The following is a 22,920-nucleotide window of genomic DNA, read 5'->3' as shown; positions in this document are numbered from 1 at the left end:
TGTAGGTGGGGACTGGGGACTCAAACCTGGGTCCTTCTGCCTTGTAACATGTGCACTCAATCAGGGGTACTACCACCCAGCACTAAAAAAAAAAAAAATCAACTTACATAGGTTATGAGTTTGACAAACTTACCCTGAGATCCATTTTGTTCCATGGCTGTTTTTGTAAATTAACACTATATATTTTTGATTTCCTTACAGCTCTCACATAAGCCTCATGCCCTTGCCTAAAATAAATAAGCTAAAACAAAAATGTGGTATTAAACAGTAGCATCCAAGATAGCAATTACTTATATACCAATCTGTTATTACCATTGTCCTATTCTATTTACAAGCTCTATTACATGTCTGTGGAAAATACTGTACAATGGAAGTATTTGATATCATGAAAAATTTTCATCCAGTATGCATGCTCCACAGCTCTATGTTAAATACTGTGTAATATAAGTACTGCACATAATCTTTCTTTCATTAGCATCACAGACCCCTGCAAGCGTCAACCCGGCTTTGACCTAGCACGTTATGATTGGGCCCTCCTCAATCGCTATCGAATAGGCCATGGCCGCTGCGCCGCTATGTTCCATCGCTGGGGAGCCAGAGATGACCCGAACTGCCCCTGCGGCTACAGACAGACTATGACCCACATAGTCAACGACTGCCACTTCTCCAGATTCAAAGGAGGTCTCGAAACTTTACATCAGGCTCAACCTGACGCCGTTGACTGGCTACGGAAGAAGGGCAAACGCTAGAAGAAGAAGCAGCTTTGTAATTATGTTGAAGATGGACTTATAGCAATAAAAGAACTTCTTTATGCAAAAATGGTCATACTTTACAGAATTATATTTCCAATAGAAACTGATATTATAAATATCATATTTTAATAATTATCCTATGTATTATACAAGTACATATACCTAGACAGATAGGTAGGTACAGTTCTAAGCATAATTTAATAAATAATTTATATAGGAAAATTTCTGTATTAGTATCAGAACTGACATGGCATGGAAGAAAGATGCATTCAAGTGCTTAATAAAGCCTCATAGTTCAAATCAATACTCATCCATTAAAAAATAATGAAATTCATTTTAAAAAAGGGCTTCTTTCCTACAATAATTTTAAAGTCATGGTAGGATAAATAAAATCCATTATATAAGTACCATATTATGAAAATTTAAAAATACAGTAAATAAATTCCACCCAAAATTAAGATAGAATTTCTCATATTCTAAAACTAGATGAAAAATATTTAAATATAAAAACATTTTGAGGCTAAAATGCAGTAAAAAAAGGAAATTATTAAATACCTATCTTATTCAACATACAAAAGCCCTTCAAAGATATGGAAATGTAGATATGTATGAATATAAGGATAATTAATACTAAGTTGAATATAATATATGTCATAACAGAAAAAAATTAGGTAAGAAGGCTTATGAAAAATGGTGATAGTCAAATAAAAAACACAGATAAACACCCCTAAGAAAGCAACTGAGTTAGAATATGAATATGGGGCTTTTAAAGAGGCAATGATATGCTGGCAAGGTTATTCCAATCAAAGAAAAAAGAAAGAAAGAGAACTTAGTATAAAAAGCAAAACTGTCATAAAGAGATCAGTTTTATAAACAGTACATTTCTGCTCTTACAGTTTCCTTCAACTTATTTAAAATTATTCTTTAATTCATATATTTCACTGTTTGATTCACTTATACAACTTCTCCATTACTTAATTACAATTATCTAGTACACAGTAGTCTTGAAGCCTGTAAGCATATATTAAGTTTAACAAAATAGAGGAAAATCATTCCACTAAGTTATAATTGGTCATACAATATAGGATTCCCATCAGATCAGTATTTACAAAGAGTTTTATTTACTTTGCATAGTCTACTTAGATTTATTCAACATTATTTCTCTTACAAAACCATTAAAAAATAAGCAACAAATACAAGAAATTGTGATTTTGAATACACCACCCTCTCCAGAAGGAGCTCTTTAAAGTTTTAAATGTCAGTGTTCAGTAAAGCATGTTCTGCTAATATAACTACATAGAGTCATTATACAAAAATGCAATAACTATGAAAATAACACTAATAAAAGGGAACATTTTGGGTCATCAAAATAGTTCACCTGGATAGTGTTTATTAGTCATGTATGTGACACAGGCTTGAGCCTGGCCTCCACTGCATTGTAGGATACTTTGGTCCTTAACATCTCTCTCTCTCTCTCTCTCTCTATTTCTCCCTAAAGAATCTGACCCAGAGTGGTAAAGTACAAGTGATGATCAAAATGTAAAGAAGCTTTTAATACTGTCACATGATTACCATCAGTATTATACTATTCATAGGTTATTTAATAACTAATTCTGGTAAAAAATAATCTACAACAGACAAAATTCAGCTACAAGAAATTTACAAGTTACAGAACAGTCTGGGGAAAATTATGGTTTCAAGAATTTTAGAACTTGAAAGGAAGGTTGTCCTCCCCTTTTATTATGATACATTTTTTATTATTTATACTACTACCTCATATTAATCATGTTAAATTGAAAACTATGTATTAGTATCTAATAACTCAGATGAATGGTTAATCAATATTTCAAACTACACAAATCAAAAAGATGTCTAATATTACATTTTTATTATACTTTCTACAAAATAAAAATGATCCCTTTTTGTAGGTTAGCATAATAATCAATGTTTTATTGATAACACATAAATATGGCTCTATGTAATCATATGGCTTTATGCCACTCAGCAGAAGGATTTATTTGTTAAAATATACTCCTATAGACATTAAAATGGGAAATTATCCTATGTTATCTTTTAGATTGAGCATAACTTTCTTTTTTCTTTAAATAAATTCTAGAATGTCCATACTACCAGAGGGTTAAAGAATAGGAAAACTATCAAGGGAGGGGATGGGATACGGAGTACTGGTGGTGGGAATTGTGTGGAATTGTACCTCTCTTATCCTGTGGTTTTGTCATTGTTCTCTTTTTATAAATTAAAAAAAATCAATAGGATGGATACAAAGGGTGTACTGTTCCTGCACCATTGTATAAGAATATAAATGGGGAGTCGGGCTGTAGCACAGCGGGTTAAGCGCAGGTGGCGCTAAGCGTTAGGATCCCGGTTCGAGCCCCCGACTCCCCACCTGCAGGCAGGTCCCTTCACAGGCGGTGAAGCAGGTCTGCAGGTGTCTGTCTTTCTCTCCCCCTCTCTGTCTTCCCCTCCTCTCTCCATTTCTCTGTCCTATCCAACAACAACGACATCAATAATAACTACAACAATAAAACAACAAGGGCAACAAAAGGGAATAAATAAATAAATAAAATTAAATAAAAAAATTAAAATTAAAAAAAAAGAATACAAATGACGGGAGTCGGGCTGTAGCCCAGCGGGTTAAGCGCAGGTGGCGCAAAGCACAAGGACCGGCATAAGGATCCCGGTTCGAACCCCGGCTCCCCACCTGCAGGGGAGTCGCTTCACAGGCGGTAAAGCAGGTCTGTAGGTGTCTATATTTCTCTCCCCCTTTCTGTCTTCCCCGCCTCTCTCCGTTTCTCTCTGTCCTATCCAACAACGACAACAACAATAATAACTACAACAATAAAACAACAAGGGCAACAAAAGGGAATAAATAAATAAAATAAAATATTTAAAAAAAGAATATAAATGACAAGTAAATGAAATAAAAACAAAACAAAAAAATCTATAACATCAGTGGCCAAAAATATCACTCAATTTTACTAAGTAGCAACTGAGATATGAATAAAGCTAACTGTTTTGATAGCAACACAAACTGATTAGCTTGATTAACTTAATTATTAGTTGATTAATTTAATTATTGTTTTTCCTTCCTCCAACTTATTTCTATGTATATTAAGGATCTATTGATAATGTAAACACTATGCTGGGTCCTATCCATATACAATGATCAGTAAGATTGAGTCACTATCCAAAAGAAATATATAATGAGCAGAGCATATAACCTTAATAAAACTGAAAACAAAGGCGTTCTAAAACATTATAGAGTGTGATCTTGAAGGTTCAAGAGGAATAGGTAACAGATGACAATTACCTCATCTCCCATCTGTGGGACAAATGGGGAACGTCGTGGTATGGTATCCAAGATCCACTGAGGAGCAAACCATTCTTCACTGGGCTCACCTGCCATCGGAACCAATCCTCCTTTCTAAAATACAGTCCATAATGACAAAAGTCATAAATGCATAAAAATAGTAAGGAAAATAACAGGTATATTAAGTCAAAACATGCTACAATAACTGCCCAAATAGATAAATTAAAAATGTAATTTTCAATTAATTATGAACTTCTTTTATACAAATTAAATAATCAAGTGAATTATTTATCATCTAATTTATTTTTTTATGATTTATCTACTAGAGATTTGATAGTGTTCTTACAAAATTGTAAGATTTTAGTTTCACATACCTACATGGCGTATGTAAGCCACTGTACCCATCACCAAATTCTGTGCCCCCTACACCTCCTAACTACCATAGAATTCACAAAGCCTAACAGACATTTTGGTTATCTTTTTCTTTTTGCAAATTTATTTGCTTTAGTTATTTATGTTCCACATATGCATAAAATTATCTAGTAGTTGTTTTTCACCTCAACTTATTTTACTTCGCAAAATCCTCTAGCTCAATCCATTTTATCCTAAATGGTGCAAGATCATCTTTTAAAATTACGGAGTACTATTCCACTGAATATGTATCCTGTAACTTTTTTTTAACCAGTCTTTTGTCTTTGTTATTTAAGTTGCTTCCATTTGGTGACTATTATAAGTAGTGCAACTATGAGTTTATGGGCCCATATATATTTTAAAATTAGTGCTTTCTTGTTCTTTGACATATACCAGGGTGTGATATTGCTGGATCTCAAGGTTTTCCCATTTTATTTGACCCTCCACATGCTGTTTTCTATAAAGGTCATATCAGTTTTCATTCCTACCCACAGAATATTCAAGCTCCTTTTCTGAGCATTCTAACATTTATCATTTCCTGTTTTATTGATGTAGGTAGTTCAAACAGGCGTTATACATTTTTTTTTTGCTTTTGATAATAGAATATTTTCAAAGTTCTTTATACTTTAAAGTCACCTTAAATATCTCTATTTGATGACTTAGATGAAATAGTATGTTTAGAACAAAATTAAGTCTTACTACTAAATATTAAAGTACCAAAGGCAAAAATCCAATAAAAACCTATGAACTTACAAACCTTCTTTCTAGTTTGTTTAGGTTTCTTTTGCCTTTCATCTAGTGTCTTCAAATTCTCTTCATCAGAGCTGCTGTATATTTTCCTTGTTGCTTGTCTGGTTTGTCTTTTTGGAGGTTGCAAATTTATCCCAGCATCTGCTGTCCAATCAGAATATTCACTTGATGAATCACTGTAAATAAATACAACCTATGACTATGTAAGCGTACTTAAGAAATCTCTGTCTAATAATTGAAAGATGATGATTTTATAATCAAATATATTATAAATGGATAGTTAGATTTTTTTTTTCTAAACGAAGAAAAATATCTTTTGGTCAAATAGGTTGCTTTGAAACTGCAACTATAAATATAACTGACAAGGTGCAGAATTTGGATTTAGAAAGTATTTCATTTTATAGACTAGGCTACTAAAGTCCATAGATAGTTGCCCTAGAAAGATATTGGCAGAAAAAAAGAGGGTCAAATACTGGATAATCTCAGTCACAGGTAGAGCTTAAGAAACAAAAGTAGGCGGGAAGAAAAAAAAAAGGGCAGAAAGGGCAAACATAAAGTAAAACTTGGACAAAGTGCAGTGTTGTATCAAGCAAAGGAATCTGGGGAAGGATGGGAAGAAAGGTGGTAAAGCATCTTGGGACCCTGATACATAATGATGTGAAATAGACCTACATTGGAAGTGAGAGTGTTTTGCCGAAACATTATCACAAGGAGATGAGAAACTATAGCTGTGGGCTAGGCAGAGATACACCCAGTTGAGTGCACACATTACCATGTACTATGACCCAGGTTCAAAGCCCTGATCCCCAACTGCAGGGAGGAGAGCTTCATAAGTTTTGAAACAATGTTGTCAAGTATCCTCACCCATATATATCCCCTTTCTCAAATTCTCTCTGTCTTATCAAATAAAATAAATTAATATGAAAAAGGAAGTAAACAAAGAAACTATATGTATGTGTGTGTCAACAATAGCAGACAATAACCTGTATATAAAGTGATTTGGGAAAATATGTATATATATTGGCAGAGACAGAATATCCAGTTAAGAGCCACTGTGTTATAAAGTATTTTAACTCTGGCTTTAACTAATTACATGAATATATTCTATATTAAAACTGTCAAACCATTTTAAGTGAATCAAAACTGGGGAGACAATTCAGTTGAAGCACAAGGGACTTGCACACCTGAGGACCTAAAATTCTCAGGTTCAATTCCCAGCATCATCACATGCCAGAAATACAGAGCTGAGTGTGCTCTGCTCTTGGAAAAACTCACACTCTCCCTCTACTTGTCATGTAGAAAAAAGAAAACTCAATATATCCTTAAAAATAAACAGATAAAACTACCTGGAAGAACTTTCACTTTGCCATTCAACAACAGGATCCTCTACAGAAGCATCACTTGTGCCAACTGTTTCATCTTCCTGGGAAAAAAAAGTCAACAATGGAAATATAAGGTTTTGTATAAGTATACTAATATAGTAGATGTTTTAGAATACTTTTGTGCCCCCTAACCTCAAAACATTCTGGTAAACATGTATTTAATAATTTTTATGCATTTATCTAACTCACAACTAATTCTAACACATAATTAAATTTTCTGGCATACGAAAAACACAAAATATGCTTATTATCACATAATCAGAGAAGTGCAGATCAAGACAACAATGAGGTACTATCTCATACTTATGAGAAAGAACTAAATAAACAAGAATAGAAAGAAACAATGTGAGTTTGGCAGTGGTGCACCTGGTTGAACATGTTACAATGCACAAAGACCCAGGTTCAAGTTCTATTTCCATCTGCTGGGGGAAAGCTTCTTGAGCAGTGACACAGTACTGGAGGTATCTCTCTTTTTCTATCTCCTGTTTCTCTCCTGCTTCTTCTCTGTCTCTATCCAATAAATAAATAAAATATTTAAAAAGGAAAAATGTCAGCAAGGTTATGGAGAAAAAGAAATGCTTTTACACTGTAAGAATGTAAACTAGTTCAATCTCTAGGGGAAAAAAGTATGAAGATTTCTCAAAATGTTAAAAGTAGAGCTACCATGACATCCAGTAACTCCTCTCTTAGGTATCTATCCAGAGAAAATTTATGTGAAGAGATAATTGCACACTTTTTGCCTAGCATGTCTCTACATGATAGTTAAGATCTGGTAACAAAGCAAATGCCCAGCTGAGTAAGTTGTGGTATATATACATAACAGAATACTACTCAGTTATTAAAAATGGTGATTTCACCTTCTTTACCCTATCTTGGATGGAGCTTGAAGAAATCATGTTAAGTGAGATAAGTCAGAAATAGAAGGATGAATATGGGATGATCTCACTCATAGACAGAAGTTGAAAAACAAGATCAGAAGAGAAAACACTAAGCAGAACTTGGACTGGAATTGGTATATTGTACCAAAGTAAAAGACTCTGGGGTGCGGTGGTGGAGTTCAGGTCCTGGAACATGATGGTAGAGAAGGACCTAGTTGGGGCTGTATTGTTATGTGGAAAACTGAGAAATGTTATGCATGTAAAAATTACTGTATTTTACTATTGATTGCAAACCATTATTCCCCCAATAAAGGGGGGAAAAAGAACAAATACCCAATAACAGAGAAGCAGCTAAGGAAATTGTGTTGTATATACATAACAAATTATGAATGAGCTATAAGAAAATAAGAGATCTTGTCTTTCATTGCAACATGGACAGATCTGTAGGGGATCATACTAAGTGAGAAAAAAAAAAGGTCACAAGAGGAAAGACAAATACTGGAATATCTTCTATGTATGTGAGATTTAAGGGGGAAAATGGCAGTGAAAAGATAGGGCGAAGCATTATATATACACAATATATATATATTATTATTATATATATATTATTCTATATACACAAGTCTGAAAGACTAAAGGGGAGGAGAGAGGAAGATAAAGGGAGGGAAGAAGACTCATTGCCTTTCAGTGGAAGGAATGGCATATGTGGTGGTGGGTGAGGTGTTACAAAACACATTTGGGAGTGATATTAAACCGCATCCCTGAGACAAATATAATCCTGTAAAATATTTTCTCAAGAAAAATTATTTTAAAATATTATTTTTCACTTCAAAAATAATGAATAAACAAAAATTAAGTAAAGATTTCTGGCATTACTACACTTTTATTTTACATTTCATCAATTACATAAACTTTAGAGACTTCCAATATAACTTTTAAACATTAAAACAATTTCTTTAAAATATATATATGACTTTACCAAGATAAGATAATTACTTTATAAAAAATAATGATATTTTAATTATATAAGCATTCAGGGGGGCCAGGCAGTAGTGCAGCGGGTTAAGCACACATAATGTAAAGCTCAAGGAACGGCATAAGGATCCTGGTTTGAGCCCCCAGCTCCACACCTGCAGGAGGGTCGCTTCACAGGTGGTGAAGCAGGTCTACAGGTGTCTATCTTTCTCTCCCCCTCCTCTCTCCATTTCTCTCTGTCCTATCTAACAACTACAACAACAGTAATACCTACAACAACAATAAAAACAACATGGGCAACAAAAAGGAAAATAAAGAAATATTTTAAAAATATTTTAAAAAGAATTCAGACATACTAATGTAGAACAAAAAGAACTTGTGTGTATAATCTCTGAGTTTAGATAATACTTGCTGTCTTTTTTAATCTTTATCCTCATACTCCAACATTTTTTTCAAGCATATTCTGAAAAAAAGTCATTTACGGGGCTGGGTGGTGGCACACCTGGTTAAGCACACATAGTACTGAGTGCAAGTACCTGCATAAGGATCCGGGTTCGAGCCCCGGTTCCCCACCTGCAGGGGGTGAAGCTTCGTAAGTAGTGATATAAGTCTGTAGACGTCTATCTTTCTCTCTCCTTCTCCTTGCTCAATTTCTCTGTCCTATTCAATAAAATGGGGAAAAAATGGCCACCAGGAGCAGTGGATTCATGGTTCTCGCAATGAGCCCCAGTGAAAACACTGGAGGCAAATAAACAAACAAACAAACAAACAAAACCCAATAATTTTAATGAACACTTATTAAAGTTAGAATTACTGGGGCCAAGAGGTGGCTTTTTAGCTTGAGGGCACACAATAGCATGTACAAGGACCCAGTTCAAGCCCCCCAGTTCCCATTTTTAGGGGGAAAAGCTTTACTAGTGGTAAAGCAGTGTTGCAGATATCTTTCTCTCTTCCTCTCCTAAAAAGTTCAACCATAATACTACTACTACATTAAAAAAGTATCATCAGTCTCTTGAATCTGTGATAATTCTTTTTAGATTAAGAAATTAAGGGTGGGAAAAAAAGAGAAGGCATTACTGATAAAGAGTAAGAGGGTGGCGCATCTGGTTGAGCACACATGTTACAATGTGTAAGGGCTGGAGTTTGAGCCCCTGGTCCTCACCTGCAGGGGGGAAAGCTTCAAGAGCAGTAAAGCAGGGTTGCAGGTATTTCTCTGTCTCTCTCCCTCTCTATCCCCCCTCCACTCTCAATTTCTGGCAGTCTCTATTAAATAAAAAATGAATATAATAAAAAATTTTAAAGTTAATATGCAGGAGTCGGGCGGTAGTGCAGTGGGTTAAGTGCAGGTGGTGCAGAGTGAAAGGACCAGTGGAAGGATCCCAGTTTGAGCCCCAGGCTCCCCACCTGCAGGGGAGTTGCTTCACAGGCAGAGAAGCAGGTCTGCAGGTGTCTGTCTTTCTCTTCCCTCCTCTGTCTTCCCCTCCTCTCTCCATTTCTCTCTGTCCTATCTACCAACGACAACATCAATAACAACAATAATAACTATAACAACAAAAAAGGGCAACAAAAGGGAAAATAAATTTAAAAAATAATATGCTTACTAATAGTGGGAAAATTATGGGGGAACCACACATATCAATTCACAGTTACACCCTCATCATTTGTTAAGATAAAACAAAGGAAAGGCCTGGAGAAGAGGACATGAAAAACTGCCATAATATATTCTATTACTAATTAAAAGATATGTTTGAGAAAAATCAAAACTCATCAATCTCTAAGATTAATAAAGTCAACAATAACAAAAATGTGCATAATATGATGATTATAGTCTATCAGTTCTGGATCTGTGTAAGTAGTAATCACTGTGTTAGTTCCACATTTAGTCATATTCTAAGCAGATTTCCTCTCAAGCTAGTTCCTCAGTGTTCCCAAGCCATTTTTTTTTCTGGTTTACATGATGAACTTAAAAAATAACAAATGAAGCAGGTGATCTAAAACCAATTTTGCGTATTTACCACACTAACACAGGCGACACTTCAAATCAGTTATAATTGGCCAAACCAAATTTTTACTGGCATATTTGATACTACCAAGATGTTATGCTATGTGCAAACCAAAGAAGCTTTCTGTTTTTAAGAAAAAAAATTATTTATTTTTCTTTATTTGATAAGACAGAGAGAAATTGGGGGGGATATAGATGGAGAAAGAGAGAGAGGTACCTGCTCGAACTTGGGACTTTGTGTATGGTAGCATGCTCTTAGCTAGGTGTATCACCACCCAGCCCATTCAAAGAAGTGTTGGAAATGCTCAAATTTGCCTATAAAATATCTTAGTAATGAATAAATTCCTTCTAGAAAATTATCACAATGTTATATTGTATAAATGACCTTAATATTAAACCTTAATGATATTAACTAGAAAACACAATATTACAAAGAGTAAATAATACCAGATATCTAACCTCTGAAGAACTGTCTAAGTCTTCCTGTACACCTGAATTTTGACTTAATGCTTGTGAATTATGCTCTATATTGGACCTTGTTTGGTAAGTATGCTGACGCTTGCGCTGTGTCCTTCGTAAAGATCGACCACAGCTAGGCTGATAATCATTCTAGGAAAGAGAAAAGTAACATTTTAAAATTAAAGGCTCATTGAACATGCATAAAGGAATTTATATAAAGCAAATCAATTTAGCTAGGTTGGAGTGAGTAAGGACTCTGGGGGAGGAGGGAGTGGGATATGATGGGGTCCTTGTTTGTCTCCTAGACACCAATTAAGGGGAGATGAAAGGTGCCTATGTGTTAGAGACTATACTATAAATCATTAAGCCACCATAAAAATACTTTTTTAATCTCCAAAAGGGGAAGAAATCCAAAAGTAAATACTATACATACACATCCCACTTCCAATAAATATTGATTAGATTACTATTGTGAATAGTTTGTGATCAAATTCAAGGCAGTGCTAAAAGTCTGAGCTGTCCAATCAGAATTTACATAGACCATAGGATTCGTTTTTTAAATTTATTTTTTATTTTTATTGCTTATTGGGGTTTTGTATCTGCAAAGTTCTATCACTCCCTGTGGAGTAGTTTCCCTCTCCCACTTCTTTTTAATTAAGGTAGAAACAGAGATACAATGGTGCTCTACCATTCCTGACACATCCCCTAGTACTATATACAGTGCTCCCATGTGATATCAGGGTCTCAATCATGTGTCTTAACAAAATGTGTGTGTGTCAATTGGGTGAATCATCTTCCAGGCTCTCATGATTCATATACTGAGGCCATGTGCTTGATTTTGAGCACCATATTAAAAAATGTGAAAAATTAGTAATCATAAATGGCAGTATGACACTTATTTTCATAACAACAAAAAATATCACTGTGTGTGTGTGTGTGTGTGTGTGTGTGTGTGTGTGTGTGTGTGTGTATCTTCTTAATGTAACATGTAGGGGCAGTGGCACACCCAGTTAAGTGCACATAGTATAAAGTGCAAGGACCCAGGTTCAAGCCCCACACTGCAGGTCTGCAGATGTCTTTCTCTTCCCCTCTCATTCTCCCCCTCCCTTTCAATTTCTCTCTTTCCTAGCCAATAAAATGGAAAAAATAGCCACCTGGAGCACTAGATTTGTCATGTTAGCACTAAGCCCCAGCAATAACCCTGGAGGGGAAAAAAAAAGGTGCCCTCTAAGTTATAGAACACTAGTGATAACACTGGTAAGGGACAAAAAAAAAAGTACATATCATCTTAAATTCCATAAAAACAATATTCAGAGAGGCTAGGTCGTGGCACACCTGGTTGGGAGTACATATAACGGTGTGCAAGGACCCAGGTTCAAACTTGTGGCCACACCTATAAGGGTAAGCTTAACAAGTGGTGGAGCAGGGCTGTAGGTGTCTCTTATTTCTCTACCTCTCTGTCGCCTCCTTCCATCTTAGATTCTCTCTCTCTATCTAATAAATTAATAAATAAATATAAACAAAATAATATTCAATAAAGTTGTCAAAGTAACAATTTGATTTTATCAAACAAATTAACAATTTTATCCCAACTTTTGCAAATATAATTTTTTATTATTTATTTTCCCTTTTATTGCCCTTGGTGCAATTTCTCTGCTCACAGGCCAACTTTTACATTTTTTTAAATTTCAGACAAACAGGGAGTGAGAAAGATACCACAATATAAGCTTTTTTTGATAACAAGGTCCTCCTATGTGGTGCTAGGGCACAAACCTAGGTTGCAGGTATGACACAACATGTGCCCTTCCCAGGAAATATGTATTTTCTGGCCATAACAAATGTTTTCTGTAGACAGTCATGACAATTATATACATTTTTCATTTTGTGGATCATATGATCTCTTTTGCAAGAGCTGAACTCTGGATAGGGTACAAAACAGCCATAAGCAATACATAAGTGAGTAAGCTCAACTACATTCCAATAAAAATTTATTAAACTGGAAGAAGTAGCAGACATGATCTAGTTCCTAGGTAGTGGTAGTTTAAATGCTTCTATTCTAGTGTATCTGAGAATTTGTTTTACATTGAAGTTGATGAGGCAATAATGTTAAGGTTCTACTTTTACAATGTGAAAATAATATGTTAATACAAATACTCTATACTTATAATGACATGTCCTAGATTTGGGGGGCAGTTCTGAACCTGTATGTAGTTTTAACCTTAATAGTAATAACTATATCTGAATGTGGGGTTAAAAAAAAGATTCCCTATGTACAGACACCTATCAAAAGAGTCCCACAGCCCCCTTTGAAAACTTGATATATGTAAACAGTTATAAATTGAGTATCCCAAAGTATTATAAAACTAAACTTACCCTCTGGGTAGTATAAGATGGCTTTTTCTTCTTTTCAACAGTATAAAGACTGATTTCTACATCACCTTTTGCAGTTCGACATTCTTCCTGAACCCTAGTAACCAAAAGTCAACATAGCTAAAAATCATCAAAAAGGCAAACTAATAATTTAAATGTCAGATAATAAAATACTTTCCAATGTAAATTTTTCTATTTTACCATTTTAGATGTATACCTCAGTGTCTGAATTAAACACTGTATAATCCTCACCACTATTTCCAAACATTTTTATCATTATAAAAATACAAATATTAAGCAATAATTCCCTATTTCTACTCCCCCTAGGACCTTGACAAACTGTGGTCTACATTCTGTTTTATTTTTGCTTTTAAGTCTACTTTCCTTTTTTATTATTTTATTTTTCATCAGTGATTTAATATTGGTTTACAAAATAACAAGGGTACAGCTGCACCATTCCCACCACCAGAGTCTGGATCCCCAATTCCAGAGGTGTAGCCATGGAGAAAGATCTGCCTTCTGTACCTCCTTTGATCAAATAGTTAAAGCATCAAAAATCAATGACAAACTTGCCAAATTATAAATGGGATATCTTCAGAAACTCACCTAGCCACAGATGAAAGGCATTCTTGGTCAGTGGATGAAAAACGGGTGAGGGAATGATTCTAAGGAATTAAGAAACTATGCTTAATTAGTGGAAGCTGGTGCCAATTTGGGAGTTATTTAGCAAAGCATAGTCAGGCCAGGAAGGTGGGTTTGGGTGCTTAACTTATGAACTCGGGGCAATAGGATATCGAACTGCCTACAAGGACTCACCAGTATTTACAGCTAAAATGTGACCAAGAATAAAGCCCTGTAGCATTGTAGTTCTATGCTAGGAAAATAAATCCTAGCCATCTTCAAGTGGCTTGGCAAGTGAGTAGCACCTGCTGCACTTTGTTTCCCTCATCAGTTACCTGAAGCAATGAAAAACTCACCTGAAATTTGCCAGATTACTACTGGGATTTCTTAAACTCATTTAGCAAGAGTGGGTGCAGGTATACATGGTCAACAGATGGAAAATGGGTGAGGGAGCTGCTCAGGGCATGGTACCCAGATAGGAAAATAAATCCTGTTTGTTTTTTGAGCACTAAGGAGAAAGCAATTCTCTGATGTTATTACTACCCAGAGGCTGGAAACATAGCAGTAAGACACTATACTGACATCACAGGCACTAAACAGGCTAGTGACACATGATATAATCTTACATTCCGACTCTATGACCTTGATATATAAACAGAGAAATCCAACACCATAGCCACAGCTTAATTTGCTGGTTAAACAGTAGAAGCCACACTAAACACACAAACTGAAATAATAAACAACCAAAAAGACAGAGCTAGAAAAGAATGAAAGATAGCATTCAAAAAACTCATTAAGAAGGCAATTAAAGAAAGAAAACTTTTTATATATACACATATTTAAGAATTCAGAGAGTATTCCATCACTTATGCAACTGAAAACACACACACACACACACACACACACTCTCTCTCTCTCTCTCTCTCTCTCTCTCTCTCAAAACAACAACAATTTCAAAGAGAGCTTCAGGGTATAAAAGACACTTTGAATACAGTTTGGGTTCCAGTAGCCAGCCGAAGAAGTAGACTAAATCAGGTTTAGGAGAGAAAATCAGAGTTACGAGACACAACCATCATATTGTATGAATTTAAAGCTGTTAGAGGGGAAAGGTTTAAGAAAAAATGAAGTACTTCTCTGAAAAAGCAGACTACATCAGAAAGAGGAATGTGAGAGTTATTAGCATGTTCCCCATCAAAGAAGAGAGGGAAGGATGAGCAGAACAAATACTCAAAATCACAGCAGAAAATTTTCCATATCTGGGCAACATTCAAAACATAGTGATTCAGGAAGCTGAACAAACACCAAAATTCCTGAATCCAAAACAGTACACATCATAGTAACGCTATTCATAAGCAAAGACAAGGAAAAAAAATAGAATGTTAAGGACATGAAGAAACTGACATATAAAAGCAGAACCATTTGGCTATTGTCAGATTTCTCATAACAAATACTAGAGATATGGAAGGAGTAGAATGACATGTTCAAAGTGTTAAATGATAAGAATTGTGGTCTAGTAGGTGGCACAGTGGAAAATGCATTGGATTCTCAATCACGAGTTCCCAAGTTCAATCCCTGACAGCACATGTGCAAAGTGATGTCTGGTTCTTTCTTTCTTTCCTATCTTTCTCATGAATAAATAAATTTTTAAAAGATAAGAATTGCCAAATAGTTTCTCCCATTTCATGGGAGGTCTCTTTGTTATGGTAATGATTCACTTTGTTGTGCAGAACCTTTTCTCTTTGATGTATTCCCCTTGTTCTATTTTTGCTTTTGTTTTCCTTGCATTAGATTTGAATCCATGAAGAGGCTATGGAATCTTATAAGGAAGAGAGTTTTTCCTATGTTTTCCTCATATTTGATAAAACCTATCTGATGGTTTCTCGCCTAACAGCTATATCTTTAATCCACTTGTTTCTTTTGTATATATTGAAATATATAGTTTCACTGTATATATATATATATATATATATATATATATATATATTCAGTTTCACTGTTCTGCATGTTTCATACCTACTTTACCAATATAATTTGTTGAATATGATCTCTTTCTTAGTTTGATATTTTGGGCTTCCTTGTCAAAAATTAAAAATCTGTAGATGTGGGCACTCATTTCTGGACTCTGGTTTATATTCCACTGGTCTGTTTGTCTATGTTGATTCCAATTCCAGGGTGTTTTAATTATAGTGGCATTATAATCAAAGTGTGTGATGCTTCCATTCTTCAGAAAGGGTACGGGGGGAAGGAACTGTCCTACCTTTATAGTGGGAATTTATATTGGTCTAAGCCCTATGGAAAATAGTCTGGCTATTCATCAGAACACTAAAAATGAAACTATGTTATGACCTAGAAATCCTTGTCCTTGGGATTTACCCAGTAAAAACAGAAACACCTATTCAAAAATACATATGTTCATAGCACAGTTTGTAATATCCCAGACTTGGTAGCAACCTAGATACCCAATGACAGATTAATGGTGAAAATAGTTGTGCTACAAATACACAATGGAATACTATGTAGCTATCAGAAATGATGAGGTCAGCAATTTTGTAATGCCTTGTCAGAACTTAAAGGTACCATGATTGAGTGAGGCAAGCCAGAAAGAGAAAGACCTATACCAAATGATCTCACTTATAGGTAAACATTAAGAATAAAGACTGGTCTATGTGGAATAGATAGTTCCCTAAAGAAGAGGGGCAACTGGTCCAGACACATTTGAAGAAATGCTCCATTCACTTATCATTAGAGAACTGCAAATTAAAACTAGGTGACAGTCCACCTCACATCTGTGAGAATGGCCTACATTCACAAAAAAAGGAATGACAGGTGTTGGTGAGGTTATGGAGAAAAGGGTGTTTTGGTACTGTTGGTGGGACTGCAAACCAGTGCAGCCCTTTTGGAAAACTCTATGGAGAATCCTTAAATAAATAGAAATGGAATTACCTTATGATCCAGCAATACTCTTAGGCATTTATCAAAAGGACATTCAAACATTAATTCGAAAAGACATACGCACCCCTATGCTCATAGCTGTATTATTCACAATAGCCAAAGAATGGACACAGCCTAATTGTTTATTGACAGATTACTGGATAAAGTTGTTATGGTGTATATACTTCATGAAATACAACTCTGCAATAAAAATATTATGTCCTTTGAAATAAGATGGCTGGAACCAGAGGTGATTATGCTTAGTGAAATGAATAAAGCTGTGAAAGGGAAAAAAAAGAACGGGGGGGGGAGGGGTCCTGGGTGGTAGCTCACCTCGTTAAGTGCAAGGACTGGCACAAGAATCCTGGTTAGATCCCCACCTGCAAGGAGGTCACTTTGCAAGCAGTGAAGCAAGTCTGCAGGTGTCTATCTTTCTCTCTCCCTATCTTCCCCATCTCTCTCAAATTGTCTCTGTCCTATCCAACAACAGCAGCAACAGCAGCAGCAACAACAACAGTGGGAAAAGATGGCTGCCAGGAGCAGTGGATTCATAGTACAGGTCTTGAGCACCAGCCATAAGCCCGGAGGCAAAAAAAAAAAAAAAAAAAAAGCCACAGTAAGGGAAATCATAAGGTAAAACTCAAACTGAAAAAAATGGACTGAGTGTGATGTACTGCACCAAAGTAAATGACTCTGGGAAAGAGGAGAAAGGGGGCAGAATGAAGAACCATTGGAGTCTTGGTGTGTCTCTTAGACACTAATCAATGGGAGATGAAAGACTGTGCTTACATGTTGAATACTATACTGCAAACCATTAAACATCCAACAAAATAAAAAATAAAAATAAAAAAGGAAGAGAAAACAGACATTCCTTAGAATTGAATAATTAAATGTCTGGGTGGAAGTTTAACGAAAATAAGGAATTTAAATTCCTTAATTCACAATTGAGTGCACTGTTAAAAAAGAGTTTTTGTTTTGTTTTCATAATGAATAATCTTACAAATAATTAAGAAAAATATTTCCAACTACAAACACTCCCTGTTGCTAAATTATCTTCAAGTTGAGATAGAAGTAAAGATCTTTTCAAACATGCAGAAACTGAAGGAATACACCAATACCAATTCTGCCTTGCAATAATTACTGAGAGAAGTCATACATGAAAAGAAGAGGCAATGGTAGTACAACTTTTAATGAGATGATCAATAGTAGAGTAGAACCAGGAAAACACAGACACATGAAGGGTCAGGGAAAAATGGACAGAGTAATACAATCAAATATCGGTCAATCAAGTCCAACTGATAAAAGACTGTTGTAGTTATAGTAAAATATACACAACATTCCTGATAACCAAAAGCAAAATATAGGACAGAAACAAAAGAGGGAAAGACATACAGTAAGGCCCACCACGAAAAACTACCCAAAGGAACAGGCAGAAGTAAACAGGAAAAGATTCAACAAGAAAATAGGCAACATCCAAAAACGAAATTCAAATGGATATAAGTAAACCACATTTATAAATAATATAACCTTAAATGTGAATGGCATACATTCACCAATCAGAAGAGTCAGAGTGACTGAATGGATTAAAACCCATGATACATTTATTCTGTCTCCAGGAAATACACATTCTAAAAAAAGACAAACAGAATCTCCAAGTGAAAGGTTAGAACAAAGTATTCCAAACCAATAATATTGAAAAAAGGAAGAAGAAAGAAAGAAGGAAGGAAGGAAGGAAGGAAGGGAAGGAAACAAACAAAAAAAAGGGCAGGAACAGTAATTCTGCTTTGAAATAAAACAGGCATAAAAAATTGGTAAAAGACAGAGATGCATACTATGTATTGGTGACAGGTTCAATCCAGCAGGAAGACATAACCATCATCAGCATATGTGCTCCCAATATTACTGCACCCAAATATGTAAAACAAGTACTTACTGACCTCAAAGGAAGCATCATCAAGCAACACCATAATAATCGGAGACCTTAACACAACAGTCACAGCAAGAGAGAGATCAGGACAAAATAAAAGAAACAGAGGCTTTCGTGTGGTCTGGGAGGTGGTGAAGTGGATAAAGCATTGAACGAGCATGAGGTCCCGAGTTCAATACCCAGCAACTTATGTACCATTGTCTGGTTCTTTTTCTCTCTCCTCCTATCTCTCTCATTAATAAATAAATAAAATATTTTAAAAACAAATAAAATAATACAGGCCTTAAATGTAGTCATTGATGAGATTAACTTAACAGGTATATTCAGAACATTCACCCAAAAGAAAAGAATATACATTTTTCCAAGTATAGATGGAACATTCTCAAGGATTGAACATGTGTTGGGACACAAAAATAACCTCAATCAAAATGTGAAAATAGAAATAGTAAGTATCTTTTATGACCATGAGGTTAGAAATAAATCATAAAAAGAAACAAAAGAAATACAGCCAAAATATGGAGACTAAATATACTTCTGAACAACACCTGGGATGTTGACTAAATTAAAAGAGAACTTAAAAAATTACATGGAGAACAATGAAAATAAAGACAACAAATACACAACCCCAAGAGATGTGGCAGAAGTTGATCTAAGAGGGGTATTTAAGGGGCCAGAATGTGATACTTGGTTGAGCATATATGTTAGCATTTGCAAGGTCCTGAGTTCAAGACCCTGCTTCCCACCTGCTGGGGGAACACTTCACCAGTAGTGAAGGAGTTCTGCAGGTTTCTTTTCTTTCTCTTCTTCTCCTTTTCATGTTATTTGGAGGTTAATGGTTTACAGCAAAATTTTCTTTTTTTTAAAGGTTTTTTAAATATGTAGTCCCCTTTTTTGTTGCCCTTGTTTTTTATTGTTGTAGTTATTATTGTTGTTGATGTCATCGTTGTTGGACAGGACAGGGAGAAATAGAGAGAGGAGGGGAAGACAGAGAGGGGGAGAGAAAGACACCTGCAGACCTGCTTCACCGCTTATGAAGCGACTCCCCTTGCAGGTGGGGGCCGGGATCCTTACGCAGGTCCTTGAGCTTTGCTCCACCTGTTAACCCGCTGTGCTACCGCCCAACTTCCTACAGCAAAATTTTCTACACATGGGCTCCATTTCCCAGCTCCACATCATGAGTGTCTGCAACACACTCTCATTTCCAACCTTGGACTCCAGCACCCCTCCCAAAGCCACCCTCTTCCATTCCTTCCTCAGAGTTCCTTGTTCTGGTGCAGTCCCCAGCCCCAATCCAAGAACCCTGTGTTCCCCCCACCCTCGGCTCCTTAGTTTCCCTTATGTGTACAATCAACTGGCATTCCTCCCTTTCTTGCTGGCTCATCCCACTCAACATTTTCTCCTTCAGGTTTCAAGCAAGGTGTTGCTAAATTGGAATTTTAGAGTTTCTGGCCTAATATGCAGATTTTTAACATTTGGCCTTGATTCACCGACTTTGCTCATATTGCTCTGTCCACTTTTATCTTCATTTTTATTATGTCTTTTCTTGTGTTGTTGTTGTTTTTGTTTCCACTTCTATTCTACTACTGATGAACTCATCAGAACTGGAGTTTGCTTCTTTTTGTGATAACTTTCTGTAATTCCTGCAAGGCAGGATTAGTGGTGGTGCTAAGTTCCTTCAATTTCTGTATGTTTGGGAAGGTTTTAATTTCTCCACCATACAAGAAACATAGTTTGGCTGAATGGAAAATTTGTGGCTGGTAATCTTTGTCCTTTAGTACAGTGAATGCTGGGAAATTGTGCAGATGCAGTCACATCTGCCATGCTGCGAGAGTTGGGACATTCTCTAAGCACCTGTTCTGCCATGTTGTGTCCTTAGGGCATTGTCAATTCCCGGAGATAGTTGGAGTGCTTTGGTTACTCCTCCCCCTTCCCATGAAAGTTATTATCCTTCCCTGGAGTGCTATGGTTACTCTTCCCCTTCTCATTCTCAGGAGAGCTATTCCCATAAAAGCCCTTCTTCTTCTGTCCCTCGCTCTCTTGCCTGCTTTTCACCTCGGTGACGGAATTGTGCGGCATAGCAGGAGGCGGCCATTTTGGCTAGCTCCACGTGGCCCTAACTGCTGCGTTCCCACCCCAGAGGACCCTGCTGGAATAAAGGATTGTGTTGCCTTTCTGCTCCAAACCTCCTTTTTCTGCGTCCTGCCACCGCTGCCACCGCAGCAAGCGACAAGTGAATATTTCATATCATTCTCTTCTTGCTTCTAGGGTTTGTGGTGAGAAATCTGGATATAGTCTGATGGTTCGGCCTTTGTATGTTAAATTACTATTACTTCCTTAGTGGCCTCTATTAAACATTTTTTGTCTTTGTTTTTGGAAAGTTTTACAGTGATGTGTCATGGTGGGGGTCATTTTGAGTTATAAACACTGTGTTCTTTTGGCTTATTTATGCTTCTATTTTCAGCATTTCCCAGGTATGGAAAGTTTTCCTTTATGACTTCTTTGAACATAATCTCTGCTACTTTCCTTCATAATTTCTGCTACTTTTCTTCATCTTCAGGAATTTTAATAATTCACATGTTTTTTAAAATTTCTTTATTAGGGGATTAATGGTTTATAGTCAAAGGATACTGAAATAGTAATGCAAAGGAAAATACTCACCCCTATGTTTATAGATGCATTATTCACAATACCCAGAGAGTAGAAGCAGCCTAAGTGCTCATAAACTGATGACTGGAAAAAGATGTTATGGGATATATGTACCATGGAATATTATTCTGAAAAAATAATAAAAAAAAAACCCATGGTACTGTGTCCTTTGGGGAAAAATGGATTTAACTGGATGTTATTATACTTAGATAAGTAAGTAAGGAGATAAAGGACAAATACTGGAGGATGCCACTCATATGTGGAATCTATGGAACTGGTACTCTTCAACTTGCAGAAAAAAGTGTTTCTAAGATTCTGTAAGAACTGTGGTGGTTATTTTTGGGAAAGTGATAGGGGAGACACAAAACTTAGTTGGTGGGTATGGTGTGGAACTATACCTTGAAATCTTACAATTTTGCTACCTACTATTAATCAAAAATATAAAGTGAAAAATAAATTGATAATAACAATAAGTAAAATCTTCAAAAATTATAATCTGAGCAGCCTGGGAGGTAAAACGGCTCTCACATATGAGTTTGATCCCCAGCATCATTGCATGCCAGAGTGTTGCTCTGGTTCTCTTTCCCCAATTCTTTCTCTCATTAGTTAAAATTAATCTTAAAAAATAAGTATCTGAAATTACTATACTGCTACAGTTAACATTTAGATCATAAGGTATCTATCAAATTTTTCCTTATTATTATAGACAAAATTGTGCTTCTTGCCGACAAATCTGAGAAAAGTCTTCAGATGAAACAAAACATGATTACATGGATTTTGTAATTTCTGCCAATATCCATCTGCTAAATGTATTTTCAGTGGCTGTGGATTACATGGAGTTGCTAACAGCAAATGGTGAAGTTTAAAAATAAAGACAGGATTTGGATAATGTGCAGTTTTGTCATGTGTGCAACTCTGATTTGACCCTGGCCTCTACAGCATTGATGGAAACTTTGTTGATGTGCTCTCTCTTACTCTTTCATTCTCTCTGTGTGTCTCTATATATTAAAAAGGGAAATGAAATAAAAATAAAGATAAGGACTCTAAATGTAAATCTAATCCTATTGAAATATTTTCATCCACCAAAACTACTTAAATGTAGACTCTACCACTATGCTGCTTCTCAAATCTCTATTTACATTCTTATTTCTTAACATAAACTATAGGTCCATGGAAGATAGGTTGTTCCTCAAAATGTTTAGTGCAAAGCTAAGACAACTCAATATTTATTACAGAATGAACAAACAGAAGTAGAGGAAGGAAAAAAGCCAAATAGGGAGAAATTGTGTATGCATCCTCCAAATTGATAGCAGATCCATATCCAAACAAAAAACAACCTAAGTTACTATATTCAGCCTACCCTCTTTCTTTTCCTTTTTTTTTTTTTTGATTGAGATACCAAGAGACCAAGAACACAACAATGAAGCTTGTTTTCAGTTCTGTGAGGGTTAGACTCAAACCTGGGTTGTACATATAACAAAACAGTTT

General features: G+C 35.7%; 1 protein-coding gene across 2 annotated transcripts in view; it reads right to left on the bottom strand.

Moving 5' to 3' along the window:
- BRWD3 (bromodomain and WD repeat domain containing 3) overlaps positions 1–22,920 on the bottom strand; it is a 236,478-nt gene that overhangs the window by 50,670 nt on the left and 162,888 nt on the right. For both annotated transcript variants that reach the window (XM_007534008.3, XM_060182523.1), the window contains exons 20-25: positions 13,311–13,404; positions 10,938–11,087; positions 6,588–6,664; positions 5,249–5,417; positions 4,081–4,194; positions 134–241 (exon numbers count right to left, since the gene is read on the bottom strand). In XM_007534008.3, coding sequence (XP_007534070.1) covers positions 134–241; positions 4,081–4,194; positions 5,249–5,417; positions 6,588–6,664; positions 10,938–11,087; positions 13,311–13,404 — 712 coding nt within the window. The remainder of the gene's footprint in view (positions 1–133; positions 242–4,080; positions 4,195–5,248; positions 5,418–6,587; positions 6,665–10,937; positions 11,088–13,310; positions 13,405–22,920) is intronic.

Source organism: Erinaceus europaeus, chromosome X (genome assembly GCF_950295315.1).
Source record: "Erinaceus europaeus chromosome X, mEriEur2.1, whole genome shotgun sequence".
Lineage (NCBI taxonomy): Eukaryota > Metazoa > Chordata > Mammalia > Eulipotyphla > Erinaceidae > Erinaceus > Erinaceus europaeus.
This window is presented reverse-complemented; position numbering and strand designations above follow the sequence as displayed.